The 21,828-nt window shown below is 40.3% G+C and overlaps 2 protein-coding genes across 2 annotated transcripts; one reads left to right on the plus strand and one right to left on the minus strand.

Moving 5' to 3' along the window:
- Nucleotides 1-375: 375 nt before the first annotated feature.
- On the minus strand, nucleotides 376-11,332 carry UTP15 (UTP15 small subunit processome component). Its single transcript, XM_069777024.1, has 12 exons — nucleotides 11,001-11,332; nucleotides 10,381-10,473; nucleotides 10,112-10,296; nucleotides 8,812-8,990; nucleotides 7,880-8,005; nucleotides 7,095-7,230; nucleotides 5,865-5,949; nucleotides 3,397-3,546; nucleotides 3,111-3,212; nucleotides 2,774-2,907; nucleotides 2,216-2,274; nucleotides 376-1,707 (listed from the first exon to the last, which is right to left on the minus strand). Exons 1-12 carry the CDS (start codon nucleotides 11,088-11,090, stop codon nucleotides 1,484-1,486), a joined length of 1,563 nt encoding a protein of 520 aa, XP_069633125.1. The 5' UTR covers nucleotides 11,091-11,332; the 3' UTR covers nucleotides 376-1,483.
- A 37-nt stretch (nucleotides 11,333-11,369) lies between these two features.
- On the plus strand, nucleotides 11,370-20,365 carry ANKRA2 (ankyrin repeat family A member 2). The gene is made up of 9 exons (XM_069777025.1): nucleotides 11,370-11,423; nucleotides 12,224-12,627; nucleotides 14,674-14,832; nucleotides 16,219-16,284; nucleotides 17,665-17,762; nucleotides 17,940-18,065; nucleotides 18,457-18,523; nucleotides 18,612-18,692; nucleotides 19,766-20,365. The coding sequence occupies exons 2-9, from the start codon at nucleotides 12,327-12,329 to the stop codon at nucleotides 19,819-19,821; spliced, it is 954 nt and encodes a 317-aa protein (XP_069633126.1). The 5' UTR covers nucleotides 11,370-11,423; nucleotides 12,224-12,326; the 3' UTR covers nucleotides 19,822-20,365.
- Nucleotides 20,366-21,828: the final 1,463 nt, after the last annotated feature.

Genomic DNA, 21,828 nt, shown 5'->3' on the forward strand with positions numbered 1-21,828 from the left:
GGGGAGCGGGGGAGCAGATGCCCACCTGCAGCCTGGGGAGGAGCCCACGACGGAGCAGGGGGATGACCCCCAAGACGGCTGTGACTCCGTAGGAAAGCCTGCACTGGAGCAGTCTGTGCCTGAAGGACTGCAGCCTGTGGAAAGGACCCATACCAGAGAAGTTCACAGAGAACTGCCTCCTGTGGGAGTGACCCCATGGTGGAGCAGGGAAAGAGTGAGGAATCCTGCCCCTGAGGAGGAAGGAGCAGCAGAGACAAAGTGTGACAAACTGACCGCAACCCCCATTCCCCGTCCCCCTCCGCTGCTGGGGGGAGGAGGCAGAGAAAATTGGGAGTGGAGTTGAGCCCTGGGAAGAAAGGAGGGATGGCGGGAAGGTGTTTTTAAGATTTGGTTTTATTTGCCATTATCCTTGTTTTGATTTGATTGTTAGTAAATTAAATTGACTTTGTATTTTTTCCCCCAAGTTGAGCCTGTCTTTTGCCCGTAACTGTAAGTGGTGAGTGATCCCTCCCTGTCCTTGTCTTGACCCATGAACTTTTCTTTGTATTTTTTCCTCATCCCACAAAGGAGGAGTGAGCAGCTTCGTGGTGCTTTGCTGCCAGCTGGGCTTAAACCATGATAGGCACACCCGTCTTTCCAAAGTATATCATCCTTCTCCAGCACTGCTTGAAGTTAAAATAAACCATTACCCCAGCATTCAAATACATACTTGTAACAATGCAGACTATCACTTTCAATGTACAGAATTACACAAAAATTAAGTTATTATACTTAACTGAGGATTTTCTCACTGGAGTGCAGTTTACTTACTACATTAATATAATCTGAATTCATTTCCCTTTAGAAGTAAGAATTATCTATTTTCTAGAGAATTGTAATTCATAAATGTATATGCACTATTTAAAAAATGAAACTAACAAATTTTTCAATATACATAAGCACACACTTGTTTTCTTGAGTCATTTTGCTGTTTCCTACGAATTCATAGAAATCTGAAATGGAGATAAAGCAGGGAGAGAAAACACAATGTAGTCAAGTTTTATCAAATGCATATGTAGTCTTATTCCAATGTCCAAGTACGTGAGATGGGATATTAACCTTAAGTAAGAACAATGACACATTAAAATTCCACAAACCTCAATTATTTTCTGGTAAACAAAACCTAGAAATTTTTGACTGTTTCTGTAATTCAAGTAATTACTTAGTACTGGATGCACAAAACTCTCTTTAAAAGTTACACAGCTTTGGAATAAAACTTTAAAATTCAATTGTTTGAAAAATATTGCATGGAAAAATCTTGGAGAACATCCTTCTTTCTCTGTCTTCAGCAATTTAGCCTATTCAGAAACACAGTTTGGAAGACAGAACTTCAACACAAAGGGGCTTATTTTAGAAGTCACTATTATAACAAGTTACCAGGAGAACAGGCCATGTATTTCAAGTCCACATTATTTTTGTGACAACTTGTTGTGATGGTTGTCAGTCAGTTATTCATATTTGTTTCAATGGTCTCTGTAAGACCATTACTTTTGTTCTCTTCTAGATAAGTAGCTCTCTTCTCGGTGAAAGTAGCAAACAGTGTATCCATCATTCCCAAAACTTCTAGTAGTTCCTCTTGATAGTCAATCTCTTTTCCTATAGCTTCCTGAAGTCTCAAGAATTGTCTGTCAACAATCGCTGACTGCCCAACCACAGGCTGATAAATGTCTGTAAAGAAAAAAAGTCACTTAAGAATCCACATATCTATAAAAACATGGAAATTCTATTAGCTAGTTAGAGATGCATTTAAGGAGTCTGGCACAAGTCCAACACTGTGGACAAATAAGACAACTTTAACAGTGTTCTGAAAACTGTTAATTATTGGTATGTACTCACAGTAACAGTAAGGCAAACTAACAGAAGCAGGTTTTACAACCTCAAATACTATTTTTACTTCACTGGAGAAGCAGAAGTCACTTGTACTATGTAAGTATAGAAACATGAAGTACCAAGAAACTTAAGAGACCATGAGGAGCTTCCTGCAGCTGGTACAAATCAGATACTGACTGCGGTCAAAGTTATCTGGCAATATCTCCTTTTGGATCATTCTCTTGACACTGAGTTCATACTTACAAACAAACCCATAAAGGTTTAGTTTCTTAAAATTGTAACACTTTTTACCTTATTTCCAAGCCAGCTATATGGCTTTGAGAATCTTTCTTTGTGTTGTACTTACCAGTGATCATATCTGCAACAGTCACCAGTACAGGAGTAAATCTAGGCTCAATCACACGCCTGCAAAATTAGAAGACATCCCAATTTTACTGGTTTTGCTAACTGCACTCCTCCCACCAACAAGCAGCTTTCTCATACAGGCGTACAGACAATTGTTTCTTCATGAAGAGACATTACAGAACAGCAGAGATGCAAGTCAAAAAAGCTACATATGTGGTATTTACCCTCCTCCTTTCAGGGAGGGAGGGGGTTGGAGAACTGGCAAAAGCATCAGGTGCATGAAGACATGAGTTTAATCAAGGAGACAGAAAATAATAAACTAAGGGTAGAATGTCTGGCAAAGAAGTAAAATATACTCTCTCATATTACCAGCAAAATTGTTCTGCGCTATCAGGTAAATTCTTTCAGTACTAGCCCAGACCTAGATATCAGAAAGCAGAAGGCACGTGAGATTTCAAGAGTACCAGTGTTCCACCTGTGATCTGTTGAGGCTCTAGCAAAAGCTATTAAGAAATACAGGTCTCAAAACAGTCAGAGAGAACTCAGGTTAAAATAATACCTTGCCACAAAGGTAAGAAGGAGATTAATTTGCTTCTCGTCTCGGCCAGCAAGTGCACTCCTCAGTGTTCCTCTGCGATGTAGTTCCTGCATGACTGCAACCGTAACTTCAGGAGTATAAAGCCTGATGGGTGGCTGGACATATATAAGAAGAGTTTAGTACCAAAGCAACATCTTTACACACAAAACAGGGCTGCTACCAGCAAAATCAAAACGGAACCCACACAAGTTTGATTCCTTTCTAGCTATACACTGAAATAAAATTGGTTTGACATACAGAAAAAACCCACGTCACATGACAGCACACAACTCAGATGAGACAAAAAACAATGCCTTACCTCCAGTACCGCATCAAGGGCCTTGGAAGACTGAAAGCTCTTCAGCAGCTTGTCGTATTTCCTCAAAACACGTTTTACAGGTTTACTGACACAGAAATCTTCCTAGAATTGAAAGACAAGTTCAGAATAAGACAAACACACACACAGAGTGCATTAGATGTACTACCATGAACAAGCTTATATGTCTTTCTATCTTCCCTCCCATCCCTTTCTTCAACTTAGCACACTCAAAAAAACCCCAAATTTTGAGGAGTGCTTCAGTATACATTTTCTCACCATGCTATACCTGTTTTGGCATGTAAGTTCTTCCTTTCACATAGGTTCTATATGCTGGTTGTCTCTTCTTTTGAGACTTTTCTTTCCTTTCTTCAGGTTTTTTGTGTTTAACACTTAGCACCCCATTGGTCATGCCTACAACTATGGTTTCATCTTCAGGCTAAAATGAAGAAATCACAGAGTTAGGAACCTAGTGATTTATTTGATGATGCATGCTTCTACCATGCAGATTTTACAATTTTTATGCTTCATGATAAGGCTCTAATCACAGCATTATAGAATAACTTAAGTTGGAAGGCATCTCTACAAGGTCCCATGGTAAAATACCTTGTTCAAAACAGGGACAGCGTCAAGGCTATGATCGTAAGCAACATTATCCATCTAATAAACCTTTAAGAAATACCTAGACGGACTACAGCCTGACTAGTGAAGCAAGCTCAAATATGCATTAACATCCTTCTGCAAGTATAATCTATGACAGGTTTTGGTTTTTTCAATGGTGTACAAGTGCCTTTGGCTATTACATGCCATACAGCAGTCATGAACACCACCTACGAGAAAGCTATCGTGGAACAGCAGAATTTTCAGAAACAAATGAAGGTCGCTTGAAATACCAGTCACTGATATAAATTTCACATACATAACAAAAGGTTGCATGTATTTGATACTAAAGGTTATAATTTTAAATAATGCACTGGAGAAAAACACTGGCTTCACATATAAAATAGTGAGTTCTGATCTGTTACTATTAACAGATAATTCTATGAAAACATTAAACATTAGCTGAATGCTCAACTGCTGGTAAGAAAAAATAAATAAATAAAAAGCGTCAGGAATTACTACAGAAGAAATAAAAACTAGAAAGTCATTATGCCACTGAATAAATCCATTGTCTACCCACATCTTAAATTCTATTTGAGTTATTCTCAAAAAACAGTAGCAGATTCAGAATAAAAGAATCAAAAAACCCAAAAGACAATCAAAGATAGACTTGATTTGAGACACAACCCTTCAGCATGGGAAAAAAAGACAGCTGAGGAGGGATATGATAAAAGCCTACAGAATTATGACAGGTATGGATGGAGATCAGCTGGTCAATGTCTTGGTTTTGGGCACCAAACGAAGGTAATGAAGGTTCAAATGGAACAAAAGGAGGCAATTCTTCACAGAAAAAGTAGTACAAATGTAGAACTTGTCAAGGAATCTAGTGAAGGTTAAAAGTTTGTCCAAGGTCAAGGAGAGACTGAGCACGTTCATGTAGAGAAGTTCTTTGAATTACACGGAAACTACACTCTGATGAGTTAACTTCTTGTCCTGGTTTCAGCTTATCCATTGGAACTCAAATGTTTCACAGAAATGAGAGTCTTTGTTTTCTGTTTCCAAGACAGTAAGACACATGCCTTGGCAAACAAATCTTTTTATGCTCATACCTCATGCCCTCTCCTCTTTTCTTCCTCAGACCAACCTGACACCAAAAACCTTAACGACAAGTTCACCCTATTCTAAACTTCTCAACAAATAAACTACTTTTTTTCCTTTTATCACTGCCACACAAGAGGACTCACAAGGTTCCTGAAAGGCAAAAGATGAGTACAATCTTCTTAAAGTCAAAGGACTTCCCTTCTAAACTGAACACTTTCCCTGCCATATATACTGTCTTTGATAAACACACGATTTTGTACAGATCTAATCAGGTAACATCTGGTATCTAAATGTATTATGTTTAAAACCTCTTAATGCATTTTTGTCCTGGTTTTGGCTGGGGTAGAGTTAATTTTCTTTCTAGTAGCTGGTATAGTGTTAGGGTTTGGATTCAGTATAAGAAGAATGTTGATAACACTGACATTATCAGTTGTTGCTAAGTAGTGTTTATACTACTTAACTTGACTTATAAGTCAAGGATTTTCCAGCTTCTCATGCCCAGCCAGCAAGAAGGCTGGGAGGGGACACAGCCAGGACAGCTGACCCAAACTGGCCAGAGGGGTATTCCATACAATGTGATGTCATGCCTACTGTATAAACTGGAATTGGCGGGGGCAGGGGATCACTGCTCGGGGACTAACTGGGCATCATTCGGCAAGTGGTGAGCAATTGCATTGTGCATCACTTGTTTTCTATATTCCAATCCTTTTATTAGCGCTGTAATTTCATTATTGTTATTATTATTAGTTTCTTCCTTTCTGTTCTATTAAACTGTTTTTATCTCAACCCATGAGTTTTATCTTTTTCCTTCCGATTCTCTCCCCCCATCCTACTGGGTGGGGGGCAGTGAGTGAGCGGCTGCGTGGTGTTTAGTTGCTGGCTGGGATTAAACCATGACAATTTTTTACTCAGAAAGAATATACTCAGTCATCCTACTCTGTACAGCATTCTTCTGAAACATCCAATCACAATGAAATAAAAAATGAATTACTTCAGTGACTTATATAAAAAGGTATCAGCAATTACCTTGCCTAGAAAGATTTCTAATGTACTTACTGACAATGCAAGACTGAGGATGGATGTTGCATAATTAAAGCTGTGGACTACTTTGTAGGATGTAGTACTGTAAATCTTCACATGCCTATACAGAAGAGTAATGATTAAAATCTCATTACAAATGCCTTACTGTAGACACTTTACAGGAATTTCATCACTCTCAGCTTCCATGGGTCATTTAAGGAAACTGAGCATTTATACAAAGCATTCTTCAGACTACCACTGAGCTTCTTAGTTATTACCTCTCCTGCAAGAGAAAGGTTCTGTTAAAAGGTACACAAAAGTCAAGGAAAGATTACCCTTACCCAAAAAAAGATGAAAATGGGGCAAGGACAGAAGAAGAAACTGAAGGCAGATGTAGTGACTTTCTGCCTTCCGCAATGCTTATTAGGAAACACTAAGACAGCATTTCTTCAAATTTGTCCTTAAATTTTAAATGTAAGATCTATTGGCAATTTCTGGAAGTAAATCCATAGACATTCTTGTATCCGGCTGCTCTTTAATGATTTGGTTGAAGGTACGAAATATTTAACAAACAGGAAAACAAAACATTATCTTACAAGTATGAACTTTAGTTTTGTGAGCACTGACTGACAAATAGCTGGACAGCTAGTGTGATCCTTCAGCTTATACTTTGTAATCATAAAGCCTGGGGAAGCCTAGAAAGTACAGAAGGGAGGGAGGGAGCAAGAAAACAGACCACTGTCATTTCAGACCACTTCATATTTCTAATGTCTCGGAGACAACAGATTGAGAATCAGAACTCAGCAACTCAACCCAAACAAAAAGGCAAGGAGGACATATTGCAGCTCGGGTACAAAAAGCAACAGCACAGAGACACAAAAAGCAGGCTTTCTAAGGGCAACTACTAATAACTTTCAGTTATTTAAACTGTATTAATGTAAACTTAAGAATAGTTACTTTATGGAGACTGTAAAGGTCAGTTTAGAGATTCAGAAAAATGAATGCTTATTCAGAAGTTCCCCATACGCATTCCCAAATGGCACATGCAACCCTTACTGACATTCAGGCTAGTAAGAGGAAAAGGTTAATGCATATTGCAGAATGTACCTTGGCCCCAAAACATGTTTTCAAGGAGCTTATATCGCTAACAGTTAGAAGTGTTTAAGCCTAAAAAACATGCACAGATTCACAGTGATGTATAATAACTTTCAAGTGAAAAAAGTCCTAAAAAATTTAAATCACAACAAAGCCACAAAATATACTAACCTGTCCAGGGATCCTGACAGTAACCTCTGTCCAGAGCTGTTCAGGCATAAACAAGTTACAGTTTTATGGTGATTTTTAAGTGAAACTAGTAATTGTCCGCCTTTTAGTACATCCCAAACTTTGACATATCGACCTCCTGTGAGAAGGAAGCACACAAAACAGCTTGACATTCGTACACATTCACACTTCTCTGGAGAATTTTTCAGAGAGTGATACAGTGCCTCCTTTGCAACACAGTTTTCTGTACCTACTCACCATCCCCATCCATTAGGACTATCTCCTGTGACAAGACACATTACAGGCCTGCTCTTTTTTAGGCCATTCTGCAGACACAGCTGAATGATTCAACATACTCCTTACCAAAAAAAAAAACAAACCAAAAAACTAAATACCACTGGGTTACAGGACTTCTGATGCAATGGCAAGAAGAGACTAAAAAAACCTTGTCATTGAAAAAAAAAAAAAAAGGTAGTCCCATCTCTTCAAAACTTCTTAAGGAGGTTCATTCCTTCACTTTAGCACTGGTCTAATTAAAGTCTGTATCTTGACACTAAAAATGTCTTTTTTTTTCTTTGGACCAACTATGAGAAAATCAAATCAGAGACAAAAAGACCCCTACCTTCACCCTCCAGATCAACAGAGATTCCTAAAGAAATCTTTGAGAAATCCAGCTGTTACAACACTTACCACTTCATTACCAAATGAAAACACCAGACAAGAAAGAAGCAGCTGAAGTATTTCACAAATTAGAGCCACAGAAAAAAAATTTGATTTTATTGAAGTACCTGCAGATACTAGAAGCCCACCAGAAGGGAACAGAAGCACACTCTCCACAGGCTGGCCATGTTCTATTGTCATGACACTACTTTTTGTCCGTGCATCAAACAGTTTCACAGTGTGATCATAGGAACCTGCAAACACAACCGTATATATCTTCAGTTTCATAATGTCAATTATTTCAAGAACTAAAACAGCCACGTCCTACAATCTAAAGGAGCTGCTGCTAAACAGAAACAGTTTTAAACAATACACCTAGAACCCCTTGCGGTTTACCTTGGTTAATTTACAGCCTTCAGGCAGCGCAAGTCTTCTAATCCTGGCCTTAGCAACATGTCAGGCCTTAAAAGTAATTTGTCTTAATTTTATTTCCCTTCCATTAATCAAGTGTGTTTATAACAATAAATATGAGGCAACCTGATGAAACCTAGTCTCTTGCGCCCCCTGAAGAAATACTAGGTTTTTCATAGGAATCTACCACAGCTTAATAGAAAGCTACTGCTAGGAAAACCAAAAGCAACTGGTTTCAGGTAACTTCTCACACAACCTTTCATTTTTGAGTCTGCCAGTTTTGGGCTGTACAAACCACAATGGAACTAGTGTCCTCCTCCAGAAACCCGATAAAACACTTCAGTCAATCTCAACTAAAGGATACATTCACAGGATTTTCTTAAAACTTTCAAAGGCCAGTAAGAACAGTCCTATTAACCCTAATAGGCTAAAGCAAAAAGATGTTATTCACTCACAAGTTTCCCTGCAAACATCAGTGTTAAGCTTAAAAAGCAAGCAAAAAGGAAACAACAAAACAGGCACTGAGTAGGAGGACAGATCCTCCATGTTTAAAACATAAGAAACAAGATCCTACTCTATCAAAAACTATCTTTCTGCATAGTTCTTCAATTCAATCCAAAAGAAGCATATATAAAAAATAAAATCAAACCTGTTATAAAGACATCCGCATTCACTTTACTTGCACAGCCGCATCTCACATAGTCAGTATGTTCACTGTATGAGGCGATTTCTGTAGCACTCGCAATATCCCACAAATTTGATGAATAATCATCACCACCAGAAAATACTCGGTATTTATCAGACAGGAAGCCCACTACATGAACAGGTCTAGAAAACAAAGTCCACAGTATCCAAAGTCAAAATATATACTTGTTTCCAAAAGAGTTAGTCTGTATGAAAACCTTATTAAAGTATTCTCTCTAACTTAGAAGTTCAAAGCATCTACTGTTGGAAGTTACAAAGCCTCACTTTAGAGGTTAAAAACACTTTAGTTTTTGTATTTCCAGCCAGAAAGGGGTCATGCCACCAGACGCTTACCTAAGCACTGATATGATCTGCCTTAAAGGGTTTACAGGTCTACTAGATTCTCATTCAAAAGCTACAAATCCTGCATTTGTTACTTAGAGGTCTGTGTATTACCACAGTCCATTAGAAAAAATTTATAATAGTGAATTTTAAGTACACCTGGATGGGATATTCTTCATGTCCTTTAAAATCACTATTTAAATCTGTATTATCATCGTAACACCCCAGCAAAGAATGACTTTGACAGAAAACAGATACCATAAATCTTATTACGGTTCACCTAGTGGTTAGGACATAAGATAACACCTGATCTCAACAGACCTCAACACTCTGAAGTTCTGCCGGTGTGCTTTCCAGTGAAGGGGGGTTTGTTGCTGTTCTGGATCAATAAAACACTTACTGGTCTTTCATAGCATAGCAACCTGTTTAATCTAAGCATTATCATTGTCTTCTCCTCATCGTCACCATCAGAACTCTTCTAACTCCTTCCCCAGCCTAGCACCACCACCATGCACTTTTTCTGTCTTGCTTTTTTAAGGGATGCCTGCTCTTCCTGGCATATTTCTTCACTGTTTTTGTTTAGCCACTTTTTAGAACTCTTTTCCTGCCAGCACCAAATAAAATGTGCTTATTGGTGCCATGTAGTCACAAGACTATGTCTACGCAACTTATTAACAGACACCTATCCGAATTAGAGGATGTATTTATTCTTCCATGTACTCAATTCATATTTAGAACTCTTTTTAAAAATCACTCCACTTTTGAATTCAATTTAAAAATCTACTTTTCAGTAAGGTCTACACGAGACAGTGGCAAGCAACATAGACCAGTATCATTCAGATTTTCAGCAACATGCGAAGCAGACATATGTAAATACACCAAACAAGCTTGTGCATGCAAAGAAAAAAACAACACTGTCTTACTTAGTATGGCCGTCAAATTGTCTCAGAGGTGCTCTTCCACTAACGTCAAAGAGGTGAATGCTACCTTCCTCGCTGCCAGCAACAAGCAGATTGCCATCATCTCGGTACGTGGCACAATAAGCAGCATCTTTGAAGCGAGAAAACGTTTTGATTGGTTCCTGGGAGTAACGACCATAAATGTGGATCTAGCAAAACAAGAAGACATCAAGTTCGCTCACAAGATACCAGCTGAGAAACAAGAACATAAAACCCTCAGAAAAGCCACTTACCCTTGAGGAGGCTGTGACAGCATAGTTATATGGAGGAACCGGGGAGAAGTCGATTTTATTTATTGCACCAAATTCCTTTATCTGAACAGGTGTCTAAAACAATTGTGATAAAGACCATTAAATACACCTAAGCACACCATCAAAAATGGAACACAGCAAACAAAGCGTATTCCTCCTACAGAGAGCTCACCATTTTCTCCATTTAGAACCAAATCACTTCTTAACTACATCCTACTGAGTTTCTCTTCTGCCAGGGTACTTCTGCTCTTACGATTTTTTTTTCCCCAATTCGCCCATCGTAACCGGCCCATTAATTATGTGTTTTGAGTAAAAAAAGCCACCTCACTCACTCACGCACGTTTAAAAATACTTTGATTAGTCGCACGGAGGCAGAAAAAAAAAACCAAAAAACAAAACCCCAAAAAACCCACACCAAACACCAAAACCACATTCCAGGACAGTAAGTACGCCTGCTGGGCCAATCTGGGGCCCGAGCCAGCCTCCTGTCCCAGGAAGCCGTCCAACGGGTCTCGGGGCGCCCCTGAGGAACCGCTTCTAGTCGAGACCCGCGCGGGCTGGTGGGACCCAAGCCCCCCGCGCCGCGCAGGGCTGCCGCCTACCTTGTAGCCCCGCCAGTACGCCGTGTCCTTCGTGATCCTCTCCCCGAGCTTGGGGAACGCCTGGACCACCACCGGTTTGTAGGTCGCCATGGCCGACCAGCGGTCGGGGCCGCCGGCCGAGACGAAGGGCCGGGCCGCGCCGCGCCGCGCCGCCGCCTAGTCGTACTCCCGCCTGCGGGCCTGGCCAGGCGAGGCGCTCTGCGGGAGGAGCTCGGGGAGGGCCTGGCCGGTCGCCGCCGCCTCAGAGGAGCCGGGACCACGCGGGACCCCGCCGCCGCTATGGCGAGTCCCACGCCTTCCTCCAGGTGCGCGGGTGGCCACCACGTCATCGGGCGGCGACCCTCCCCAGCCAATCGCCGCCGCGGCGGGGCGGTAGGGCGTCACTTCCCCCTCCTCGCCAGCGGACAGGGCGGCGGCGCCGAGGTGAGATGGAGGATGAGGCGGCCGAGCCGAGCCGAGCCGAGCCGAGCCGCCGGCCCACTCTGCCGGAGGGGCTGCTCTCCGGCGCCGGTGGTAGGGCGGCATGGCCGCCGCAGCCTGCCTTCGGGCCTTTCGTCCCGGAGCCGGCGGCCTGCGGGGTGGGGCGGCGCGCGGAGAGGGCTCCAGGGGCGCCCGGGGCTGCCGGGCCGCGCCGCTCCGCTCCGCTCCGCTCCGCTCCGTCCCGTCCCGTCCCGTCCGCCGGGCGCGGCCGCGGGGCCCGGCCGGACGTTGGGCTTCCCGCGGTGCTGTCAGAAAGCCCGGGGTGTTCGGGGATGCTGTATTGTCACCGGGCTAAAAGGGGGTTGTCGTTTTCCTACGCGTATGGTAGAAGCCATTGATTTTACTCGGGTCATGAAAAGACTTAGAGTCGTAAAGAGTCACTTTAACGTTTCCTTGAAGTCTAATGTTTTTAGAAAATAAAGTCATCTTCTTATAGCTTGTTCCTGGCTCAGTATGGACGTGGTTCGTTGCGGTGGTTTTTTTGTTGAAACGCACCTAATATTCTGAAACGTCCTTTAGATGAAACTCCTAGTGGCTTCATTAGGGAATTTGGCTCAAGTATCCCTGTGGTAAAACTTAAACGGGGCATTTGGCCAATAGCTCGTGACAGCAGTAAGACTGGTATTTCACCAAGGTTTTCACTATCAAAACCAAATGCCTTAAACTTAAAGGAAGCCAAGTTTGCTGTATTTTTTATGCATTGCTTCACCAGAACGTTGTTAACATATGTTACATGTGTTCAGTTGCAGGTTGTTCAAGCATCAGGATCTCTTTAGATACAGCGTGGTTGGCCAGGACTGCTTGTGGCTAGAAACTATGAAGAAACATTCTGCATAAAACTTTTACATGACTGAGGCCATGGCATCTTCAACAAACTTAGATGTTGGGGCCCAGTTAATTGTGGAAGAATGTACCACTAGCTACAGCCTTCCGTCCATGCCGGACATTAAAGTGGAGCATCAGCTTGACTCTAGCACAGAGGAAGGCCCAGCTCAGAGTGTTGCCATGGGAATGAAATTCATTTTGCCCAATAGATTTGATATGAACGTCTGCTCACGATTTGTGAAATCTTTGAATGAGGAGGACAGTAAAAATATTCAAGACCAAGTTAACTCTGACCTTGAAGTGGCATCTGTCTTATTTAAAGGTTGAACTTTATGGTACAAATTGTTACGTGTGGTCTGTGTCATCCTGTTAAGCTGTTCTGTTTTTAAAAAAAAAGCCTCTGCCTTACACTTCTGTTAATCATTAATAGTTTTCTAAGATTTGTTCCTCTTAACATTTTTTTAATATGCTTAAAGAATTATTACTGTGAAATTAATTTCTCCCAAGATTATTTTTTAAATCACATTTTTAATTATGTTTTTCTTAACTGAAAAAGTAACAGCACAAAAAGTCTCTAATTTAATAAGAGCTGATGCTGATTATGAAAACAAGCTTACTTCTTTTGCGTAGCATGTCCTACAACATGCTACGCACTGTTGAATGTATGTATCTTTACAAAACACTGCTGAAAGCACTATATGATCATTTCAACTTCAGTAGCTTTCTGCAGCATGTTTTATCTTTTCACTAGTATGATGACAAAATAACATGAGTCATGCAGTTGACTTTGTTTTATCAATATGGCTGTACAAAGCCTGTAGTTGTTGTAGGGATTGGCTTGCCAGTTCAGCTTCACACTACTTGAAAGTGAAGATTGCTCCATTTCTGGATCCCTGCAGCTAATCTCCAGCCATTACTGGGCAGCTTCATCAGAATTCATGTGTGCTTTTTTTATGGTTGAGTGTATCGATAGAGAACAGAATTAGGACTTCCATCTATTTCCCCTTAACAATTGTGGTTTCCAGTACTTGCCGTCATATTTCAGACTGTTAGTGATGTATCTTTTCATGAGGTTGAATTTGACCCATTTCCTGTAACAAATATAAACACAGACCTCGTATGGATTTTGATGGTTTCTCTGATTTGTATTGTTTGGCTGCAGTTCAGCCATTGTAATTGTTCAAACTTGTTTGATTTGCAGGCGCTAAGTGCTTACTAGTGGAGCTGCAGACCTGAACAGCAAATTTAGACCCATCAGCGATGGGGTTGTTTTTCTTAGGTAACATTTGTGAACCCTTTAGAAGTAGTCATGCAAATCTAGGGACCGCAAGTAAAAAGTCCCTGGTGGGTCTCTTAATTTAATCAAGTCCGCTGTAGCTATTTGATTGGCAACAAAATGTAATTTCATTTTCATCCGATTACCCTCTGCTTTTTTTAATTGATTCTCTCCTCAGATTTGTGCAGTGTGAATTCAGTGTACGTGTTAATTAGCTTCCAGTCATTAACTACTAGCGCATGCTGATGTCAAATCAATTTAGTTGGTAATGGAGTTTAATCCTTCAGTATGTCTTTCCAGCATTTAATCAGTTACCTTCTTAAAAATTACTTGGCTTCTCAGCTACTTCTCAAAACCAAAAGCTACTTTTGAGAATTAGAAGCAAAGATAACATATATATGTTCTGTAATAAAATGCCATTAGATTCTGATAGGTAGAAAAGTTAGTACAAACAAACAGCAGCACTGAATGACTTCTTGAATTCTAACTGGTGACCTGCTTCGCATTTTATGTAAGTTAGTGTGGAATAGCTCTCTTCCTGCTGGATACGTATTCTTAAGGCGTTCATAATGCAGTTACAATTTTATCCAACAGGAGTGGAAAGAATCTTGGTGAAGAAAATTAGTGAAGGTCATCTCCACCCATGCAGTGGACTGGTTAGGGAGTAGGCAAAGGGATCAGCTGAGCAGTTACCTGACTGCATGGCTGACCAGAGCTGCATCATGTTACTGTGCTGGAGAGTGTTGGTAAGGATATGACAGGCTAAATGGAGCTGCCTGATAAATCCATGCCAGGCATGTTGAAAATCTAGACAAAGCCTTACCTCATTTAGACACCAGCTTGTCTTTGGGTGACATTATGCCATACCGAATGTGTAAGATAGCAGCATTGTTTTATGCTAGAAATGAATACAGACCTTTATTCAACTCTCACAATACACAGTGGAAAAAGCACATTTCACAAACCTTACTTAACATGGGTTTTAAAGATCTTGTGATACTGGTGCTTTCTAGTTCGACTTAGAATCTGTGGCTTGATTTTAATGCTCTTACTAGTGCTAAAATCCTGTCTTTTTTTCTCTGTTCAATGTAGCTGAATGCAACATCCACACTTCTCCTTCCCCTGGTATCCAAGTAAGACATGTTTATACTCCATCAACTACTAAGCATTTCTCACCAATAAAACAATCAACTACCCTAACTAACAAACACAGGGGAAATGAGGTCTCTACAACACCTCTGCTTGTAAACTGTAAGTATCCTTCTGCCTTAATGTTAATAATTATTTTGTGAACTGTATGTTAGATGCTTGGAAGATTTTTCAGATTTTTTCTTTGGTGTTGTAATGAACTTTAATATAGGAAGAAAACACTGAGGTGGTCTTGTCTAATTTCACATGGTTCCAGCCATAAAACAGTAATCCACCTGCTGTATTGAATTCATAACAGAAGTGTATTTTCCAGAGAGGATCCAATTCTTCATTTAAAAAATATAAGTAAAGATTTTTCTAATAATTTCTAAGCATTAAGTTAATATACTTCATGTATTTGTTTTCAGAATTTGTGTATCTTGTAAAATTTATTAAAATTAGATGATTGGTAAGTGCTACAGACTACTGCAAATGTCATGATTGTCACAGATCTTCAAAGTCAAGAAAGCAGTATTATTTATGGGGTTTTGTTATTCTTAATTGTAAAGTATTTTCTTTATAAATTCTCTAATTTACTTCATCTATAAATTATTTCCTTTATAAATCATAAGTCCAATGCTTAAAAAAAAAAGGCCACTTGCGTGGGAAAAATTAATCTGGAGCTGCAGCATAGGCCTCTGAACAAAATACACAATCTTTCTGAAAACAAAATCAAGCTTTCATGTAGTGTATAGGAAAAGGACAGTGAAATTTATATATTATGTAATCATTAGCTAATTTTGTTATTATATAATGTGGATAATTTATTATCTATTCCCTCTCGAGCACCTTTCAGACCTGTTCCAAGTTGTAATTATCAAAACCATGCACCTGTGCAGAGTTTACTACGGGATCAGAGATTTCTTCCTTCATAATCTCTTAAGAATTATTCTGGCTTTAATGCTTGGTACTTTTTATTAAAAATAAAAAAAACCCACAATCTCTTTCTTCCCCTGTAGATGTCATGTTGTGTATAGTTATGTAATGTCTGATCTATTCCACACTGTAGCGAGTGAGAGTCATGCTATGGGCTTCATTGAGCAGCATGACAGGTCTCCTCATGGCATGTGATCTCTTAGATGTCATTTTTAAACTACACAGCCTTAATTTATCAAAAGATGCTTATTTTCATTTGATAAACGTTCTTAATGTGATCTTGAGGTGCTGACCAAGCATCAGAGAAGAGGGAATGTTGCCTTGTAAAAAGTCACTGCAGGAAGTATCTTTGCTTTCTACATTGGTTAAAAAATTACCTAAACCTATGAAAAGCTTTGGAAACTTTTCAGTTTTTAAGATAGTGATTCCTGTTCAGAGTATAAGGTGAAACCTATCTACACTCTCAAATCCAGGTTCTGTACTGCTCAAGCCAATGGACATGTTATGCCCAGCTCCAAATAGAGCAGAATGAAAACTGCAGTGTCTTAACACATTTTGCTTCCCTTTTTGCAGCTTTATCAGTTCATCAGCTGGCTGCTCAGGGAGAAATGTTATATCTGGCCACGCGTATTGAACAAGGTGAGACAGATGGAGGTTAAATGCCTTCCTTTTTTCTTTGGGGCATTTATACCCTGTTGTGCTTGACTTTTTCCCCAAAGCTGTATTAAAAAAGAAATCCTTGATTCTGGTACAGATTGAAGGATATTTGAAGTGTCTGTTCTTTGCAGATGTGGACTATTGTTTCACATGAGTGTTTTATTCACCATTGCTATGATTTGGATTTTAAATTAAACATTAGCGTTACTAGGAGTTGTAGGTAAATCCCTTCCTCCCCCTGCTCCCCAGCTGTATAGGTAATCCTTGGAAATGAGAAGGGAGAACCAGTTAGTTTTATCAGAAGAATTAATTTACTTTTTTTTTAATTATCTTTGTAATTTAAAACACATTTCTATTAATGGTGGCTTTCCAATTCTATTTAATCTTTCAACATAAAGAGCTATATGCTGCTAATTTAAGCCGTAGCTCATACCTGCAGAATAATAGTGCTACTCATTCTGAGTTGTGTGGTAGTCTTTAGTGTGATACTTGTGTGTCCATAATACTTATATAAAATTTCAACTCCACATAATGTACTGAATTGACTACTGTTAATAGTATATTCTTACTGTACTATTAGTAATCAGCCATGCCTTCAGTGCATCTTTGTTGACATGTTTACTGGAAGGCAGGTAATGAGTTGCTGAGTCTATATACTTTGTAATGAGCCATGTAGATGGAAAGCAAATTGATTCTGGAGTGTCAGTAACAGTTAAAAATGCATATTGTGATGCTATGATAAGCACTTAAAAAAATCGCATGCTTAGATATTAAAAAAAAATTCCAATTCAATTATTTCAGTCAGCCAATTGTTTAAAAAGTTCTTTTTCCTTCCAGCTGCACTATCAGTAAACCTTAATTGTTTACACAAAACACCCTATTGATTACATGAACTTTGGGGAGAACGGAGTTATACTATATATTTTGCTTTACAAGCTAATTCTTTACAAGAGTGTGTGGCTCGGTTGAAAAAAAAAAAAAACCAACACCCACTTTGTACAGTTTAATACAGAATGTACCTCTTTATTTTTCAAGCAGCCCTTCTCTTCTTTCCAGAGATAAAGCCCAGATTACAGACAACTTGTAACATTTCTGAGTAAAAACAGAGCTTGATTTATAGCGCTTAAAAAAAAAAAACCCAAAAACCAAATCTTAAATTTTACTGTGGTGAGTTGGATGTGGTTTTTTTCTTGGACAAAGATATTTGCACCACCATTGGGATAGAATTTTTTTAAAGTTGAGAATGACTTTTAGGACACACTGGTACCTCGGTCCATTCACCATGGATATGTCAGCACATTTCCAGCTCATACAGTGCATTAGTGAAAGAAATTACTAAGTTGCATATTTTTCTTTAAACAGAAAATGTAATCAATCATAAGGATGAAGAGGGATTTACCCCTCTGATGTGGGCTGCAGCTCATGGGCAGATAGCAGTAGTGGAATTTCTCCTCCAGAACGTAAGTAAAAAAAAAACACACTTCATTTTAAATTGATTTACTTTTTAGTTCAATTTACCTTCCTAAATTTGTCAATGCTGCTATACACTTAAAAGTTTTAAAGTGAAGTGCTGCATAAAACCTCACATTTAAAAAAAAAAAAAGCATGGTGAATTTCATTTTTTGTTACTATTTCAGGGTGCAGATCCTCAGATTTTGGGGAAAGGGCGAGAAAGTGCCCTCTCACTGGCTTGCAGTAAAGGATACACAGATATTGTCAAAATGCTGCTTGACTGTGGGGTTGATGTCAACGAGTATGACTGGGTAAGACTCTAGCTTGAATTTATGTCAGAGGGTACTTTGGTCAGAAATTTGAAACAAGGCACAGCACTGGCTTGGGTTTGAAAATTGTTCCACCTTTTCTGAAATATCTGAGACTTTCAAAACTTCCATAGGATAAGAGAAGTTGGCCGTACTAGTTCTGACTTCCTGGTAAGAGAATGAGACTAATACTGAGTCCTTGTAGAAGGGTGAGCTTACATTCTAAACAGTAGACAAAAAAAGATGGAAGTTGTGAAGAACCAAAACGGAACCTCGTTTTTATAAAACCTGTGAAGTCTCTTACTGATACATAGAAGTATACTAGCGTGTTAAGGAATTACAATTGCAGACTGCTCAGTCATTAAGTGTCTAAGGCTGTTCTCCACTTTTGCAGAATGGAGGCACACCTCTACTATATGCGGTACATGGGAACCATGTGAAATGTGTAAAAATTCTCCTTGGTAAGCAGACTGTCCAAACTGAATTATCAGTAATAATGTACTATCAGTTCTCGTCAGAAATACGAGTTTCTTTTCCTGTTTTACATAGAAAGTGGTGCTGATCCAACTATCGAAACAGATGCTGGCTATAATTCCATGGATTTGGCTGTAGCCTTGGGCTATCGGAGTGGTGAGTATTGCAAATATAAGGGTTTTTTTATTTTTATTTTTTACTGCTCCTTGTTTATGTAGCTGCTGTAATGGCCTAGTAGAGGTTTTGCAGCTATAAGAAGAACACTATCATACGAGTCTTAATACACCTAAATTTATCAGCCCAAAATGGGTAGTAGTTTCCACCCCTGTCTCAGAAAGCCGGGTGTGTGGTAAGAAAATGTCACTGACCTGAATCTGCATGTGTGGGCACAAGTAACGGTGTGTTGGGCTGATGCAGCCATGATCCAGACAAGGGGAGCTGAGCTGCTCCCCCACCCTGTACAAAGGAGTGTGTGTTGCACTGGACAATGATAAGAGGCCTGCAGCCCTCCTGAACCCCTCACCTTGGCGCTTTGTTGATTGGCATGATGCGATGCAGTTTGCAAAACCTTCTTCGCCGTCAGACTAGCTCTAGCTCTAGTTTGTCTTGGAGGCAGACAATAGTAGTGCCAGGATGAGTGAATTAGGCTACCTTACTTGGCTCTGGCAAACAGGCAAAGGAGGGACTCTTCATTGGTTTTCCCTTATGCTGCCTTCATTTTGAAAGCTGTGAAATGTCTGCCATTACAGAAATGAACTGAATAAAAAAATAAGCCCAGTACTGCACGTGTAGCTTCTCCAAGCAGAGCCCTGTGTTTATGGGTGCGGCCAGTAACCTCACAAGTGTCTAGATGTAGGACTATTTCAAGAGTTCAATCTCAAAATGTTCCACAAAGTAGCTTCTAATAAACGTTTTTGCCTGCTTTGCAATTACAGGCCTAAAAATTTGCTTTCCATATGCTATCTATCAGCCTGTTCAAACCAGCAAACAGATCATCACCTCCAAAAACCATCATCTGCCTTACTGGGTGTATTGGTTTTGCATTATATGAGGCTTTTATTTTCTGAAGAGATGCAAACTCTCTTCCCAGAGTGAATTTATTCCTGTCTGGTTTTTATTAAATGATTGTATAGGACAAGCAGGAATCTGCCAGGAAAAAATAGTACAACCCTAAAAATGTGAAAAAATGTTGAACACTGATTAACCTGATTTTTTTTTCTCTGCTTTAGTTCAACAGGTTATTGAGTCTCATTTATTAAGGCTACTTCAAAATATCAAGGAATAACGGCTGGCTCTTCTGCGGGTGTCAGTTCTTGGCTTGGAGATTTGAACTACTTTTTAGCCCTGTAATCAGTGTCAAGGCTTCGTTGTTTTGTAACTTTACCTCAGTTCAACTATTTCCTGTTATTAGTTAAGCTTTTTAATATTCTTCCTCTTCTTTCATTGTTGTCCACACAAGTATGCGATGTCATCCTTTTCCTGGATATTTTATATAATTTTAGAAGAAAAAGTCAGCTGTCATGCATGAAAAACTTTGTAAATAAAACCAGTTTTGACCATCTAAATGTTTATCCTGAGTGCAGTGGGTGGCACTGTGCCAAGTGTCCTACTTCATCACATCATTGATACATAGTCACAGGAAGAAATTTGTTTAGATATTGAGGTATGTCACCATAGAAGATAGATGTCTTTTTACTGTTAATTATACCAAAATGTGCACCATGTGTGATTGATTGTTTTCAAGATCCCCAGTTAATATTACTGTCAGCTTTTGGCTTTGTCCAGTTTTTAAGAGGTTGGTAATAAACTGAAGGACTTTGATGATGGTAGTTTAATTCCTACCTGATTTCTTTCCACCTACCTCTGTCTTCCAGTTGTAGTCCTGAAACAACTAGGCTAGAGTGTCCTAGGTAGAAATTTCTCTGCTGTAAGGAAGCCTCATTCCAAGTGCAGAATTCTAGCTCCTAAATAGCCTCCCTGCAGTGGCTGAAAGCAGATGTTAGCTGTATGGGAAGAGAAGCCAGAGCCTCCTGCAGCCAAAGCATGGTCCTTTGGATCACAGAGTATCTCAAGTTGGAAGGGACCGATAAGGATCATCGTGCCCAACTCCCTGCTCCTCGCAGGACTACCTAACACTAAACCACATGACTAGGAGCATCATCCAGATGCTCCTTGAACTCTGACAGGGTCAGTGCCATGACCACTTCCCTGGGGAGCCTGTTCCAGTGACCAACCACCCTCTCAGTGAAGAACCTTTTCCTAATGTCCAGTCTGGACTTCCCCTGATGCAGCTTCATTCTGTCTTCTCGTGTCCTATTGCTGGTCACCAGAAAGAGGAGATCCCTCAGCCTTCTCCAAGCTGAGCAAACCAAGTGACCCAAGTCTTGCCCTCGAGACCTTTCACCATCTAGGTCACCCTCCTCTAGACGCACTCTAACAGGTTGATGTCCTTCTTGTACCGAGGCACCCAAAACTGCACACAGCACTCAAGGTGGGGCTGCACCAGCGCAGTGTCAAGTGGGACAATCGCCTCCTTCAACACGCTACCATATGCTGTGCTCGGTGCACCCCAGGACACAGTTGGCTTTTTTGGCTGCCAGGGCACGTTGGTGACTCATGTTCAACGTGCCATCAACCCGAACCCCCAGATCTCTTTCCAGGGGGCTGCTCTCCAGCCTCTCATCGCCCAGTTTGGGGAATGTCCCAGTGTAGCTGTTCAGTTAGAGAAGCAATTATGATTTTGAAATTAGTTGAAAAATCAGGTACTGTTAACTGATTTTCTGGGACCCCTGCACTTAATCAAAACTATACGGCGTGATGGGGCACGTGACAGCTGGAAAGAGCCTTTGCAGCAGCTTTTCCCGCACAGTACCTATGGATGGATCCCCGCCGCGGTGTTCAGGTGTCGCCATTAAGCATTTCTCCCTTGTGTCCACTAGAGGTCTCGCCTCCACTCACGTACGTACAGCCCCAGCGCCTGCCTTTCCCCCCCAGCGCTTGGGTAGCGAGCGCAACCTGCGGTCTACTCTGCACCTCGAGTGCACAAGACGTGAGTGGACACAGGTCAGTTACTGTATTCCTAGCATAGTGTCTCCACCGTGTTTAGTTTTTCATACACAAAGTACATGCACTCTGATCCTGACAAAAGGTACTACAAGACTGGGGAATAATCCAGTCTGGTTCTTTGAGTCAGAGCCAGAGAAATCAGAAATTCAAAACGCTAACTTTGTTATTTCAAAGTGACTCAATATACAATAGGGGAAAATGGTATGAAAAAAAATGCAAACATACA

The sequence above is a fragment of the Haliaeetus albicilla genome, chromosome Z, assembly GCF_947461875.1.
Source record: "Haliaeetus albicilla chromosome Z, bHalAlb1.1, whole genome shotgun sequence".
Classification (NCBI taxonomy): Eukaryota; Metazoa; Chordata; class Aves; order Accipitriformes; family Accipitridae; genus Haliaeetus; species Haliaeetus albicilla.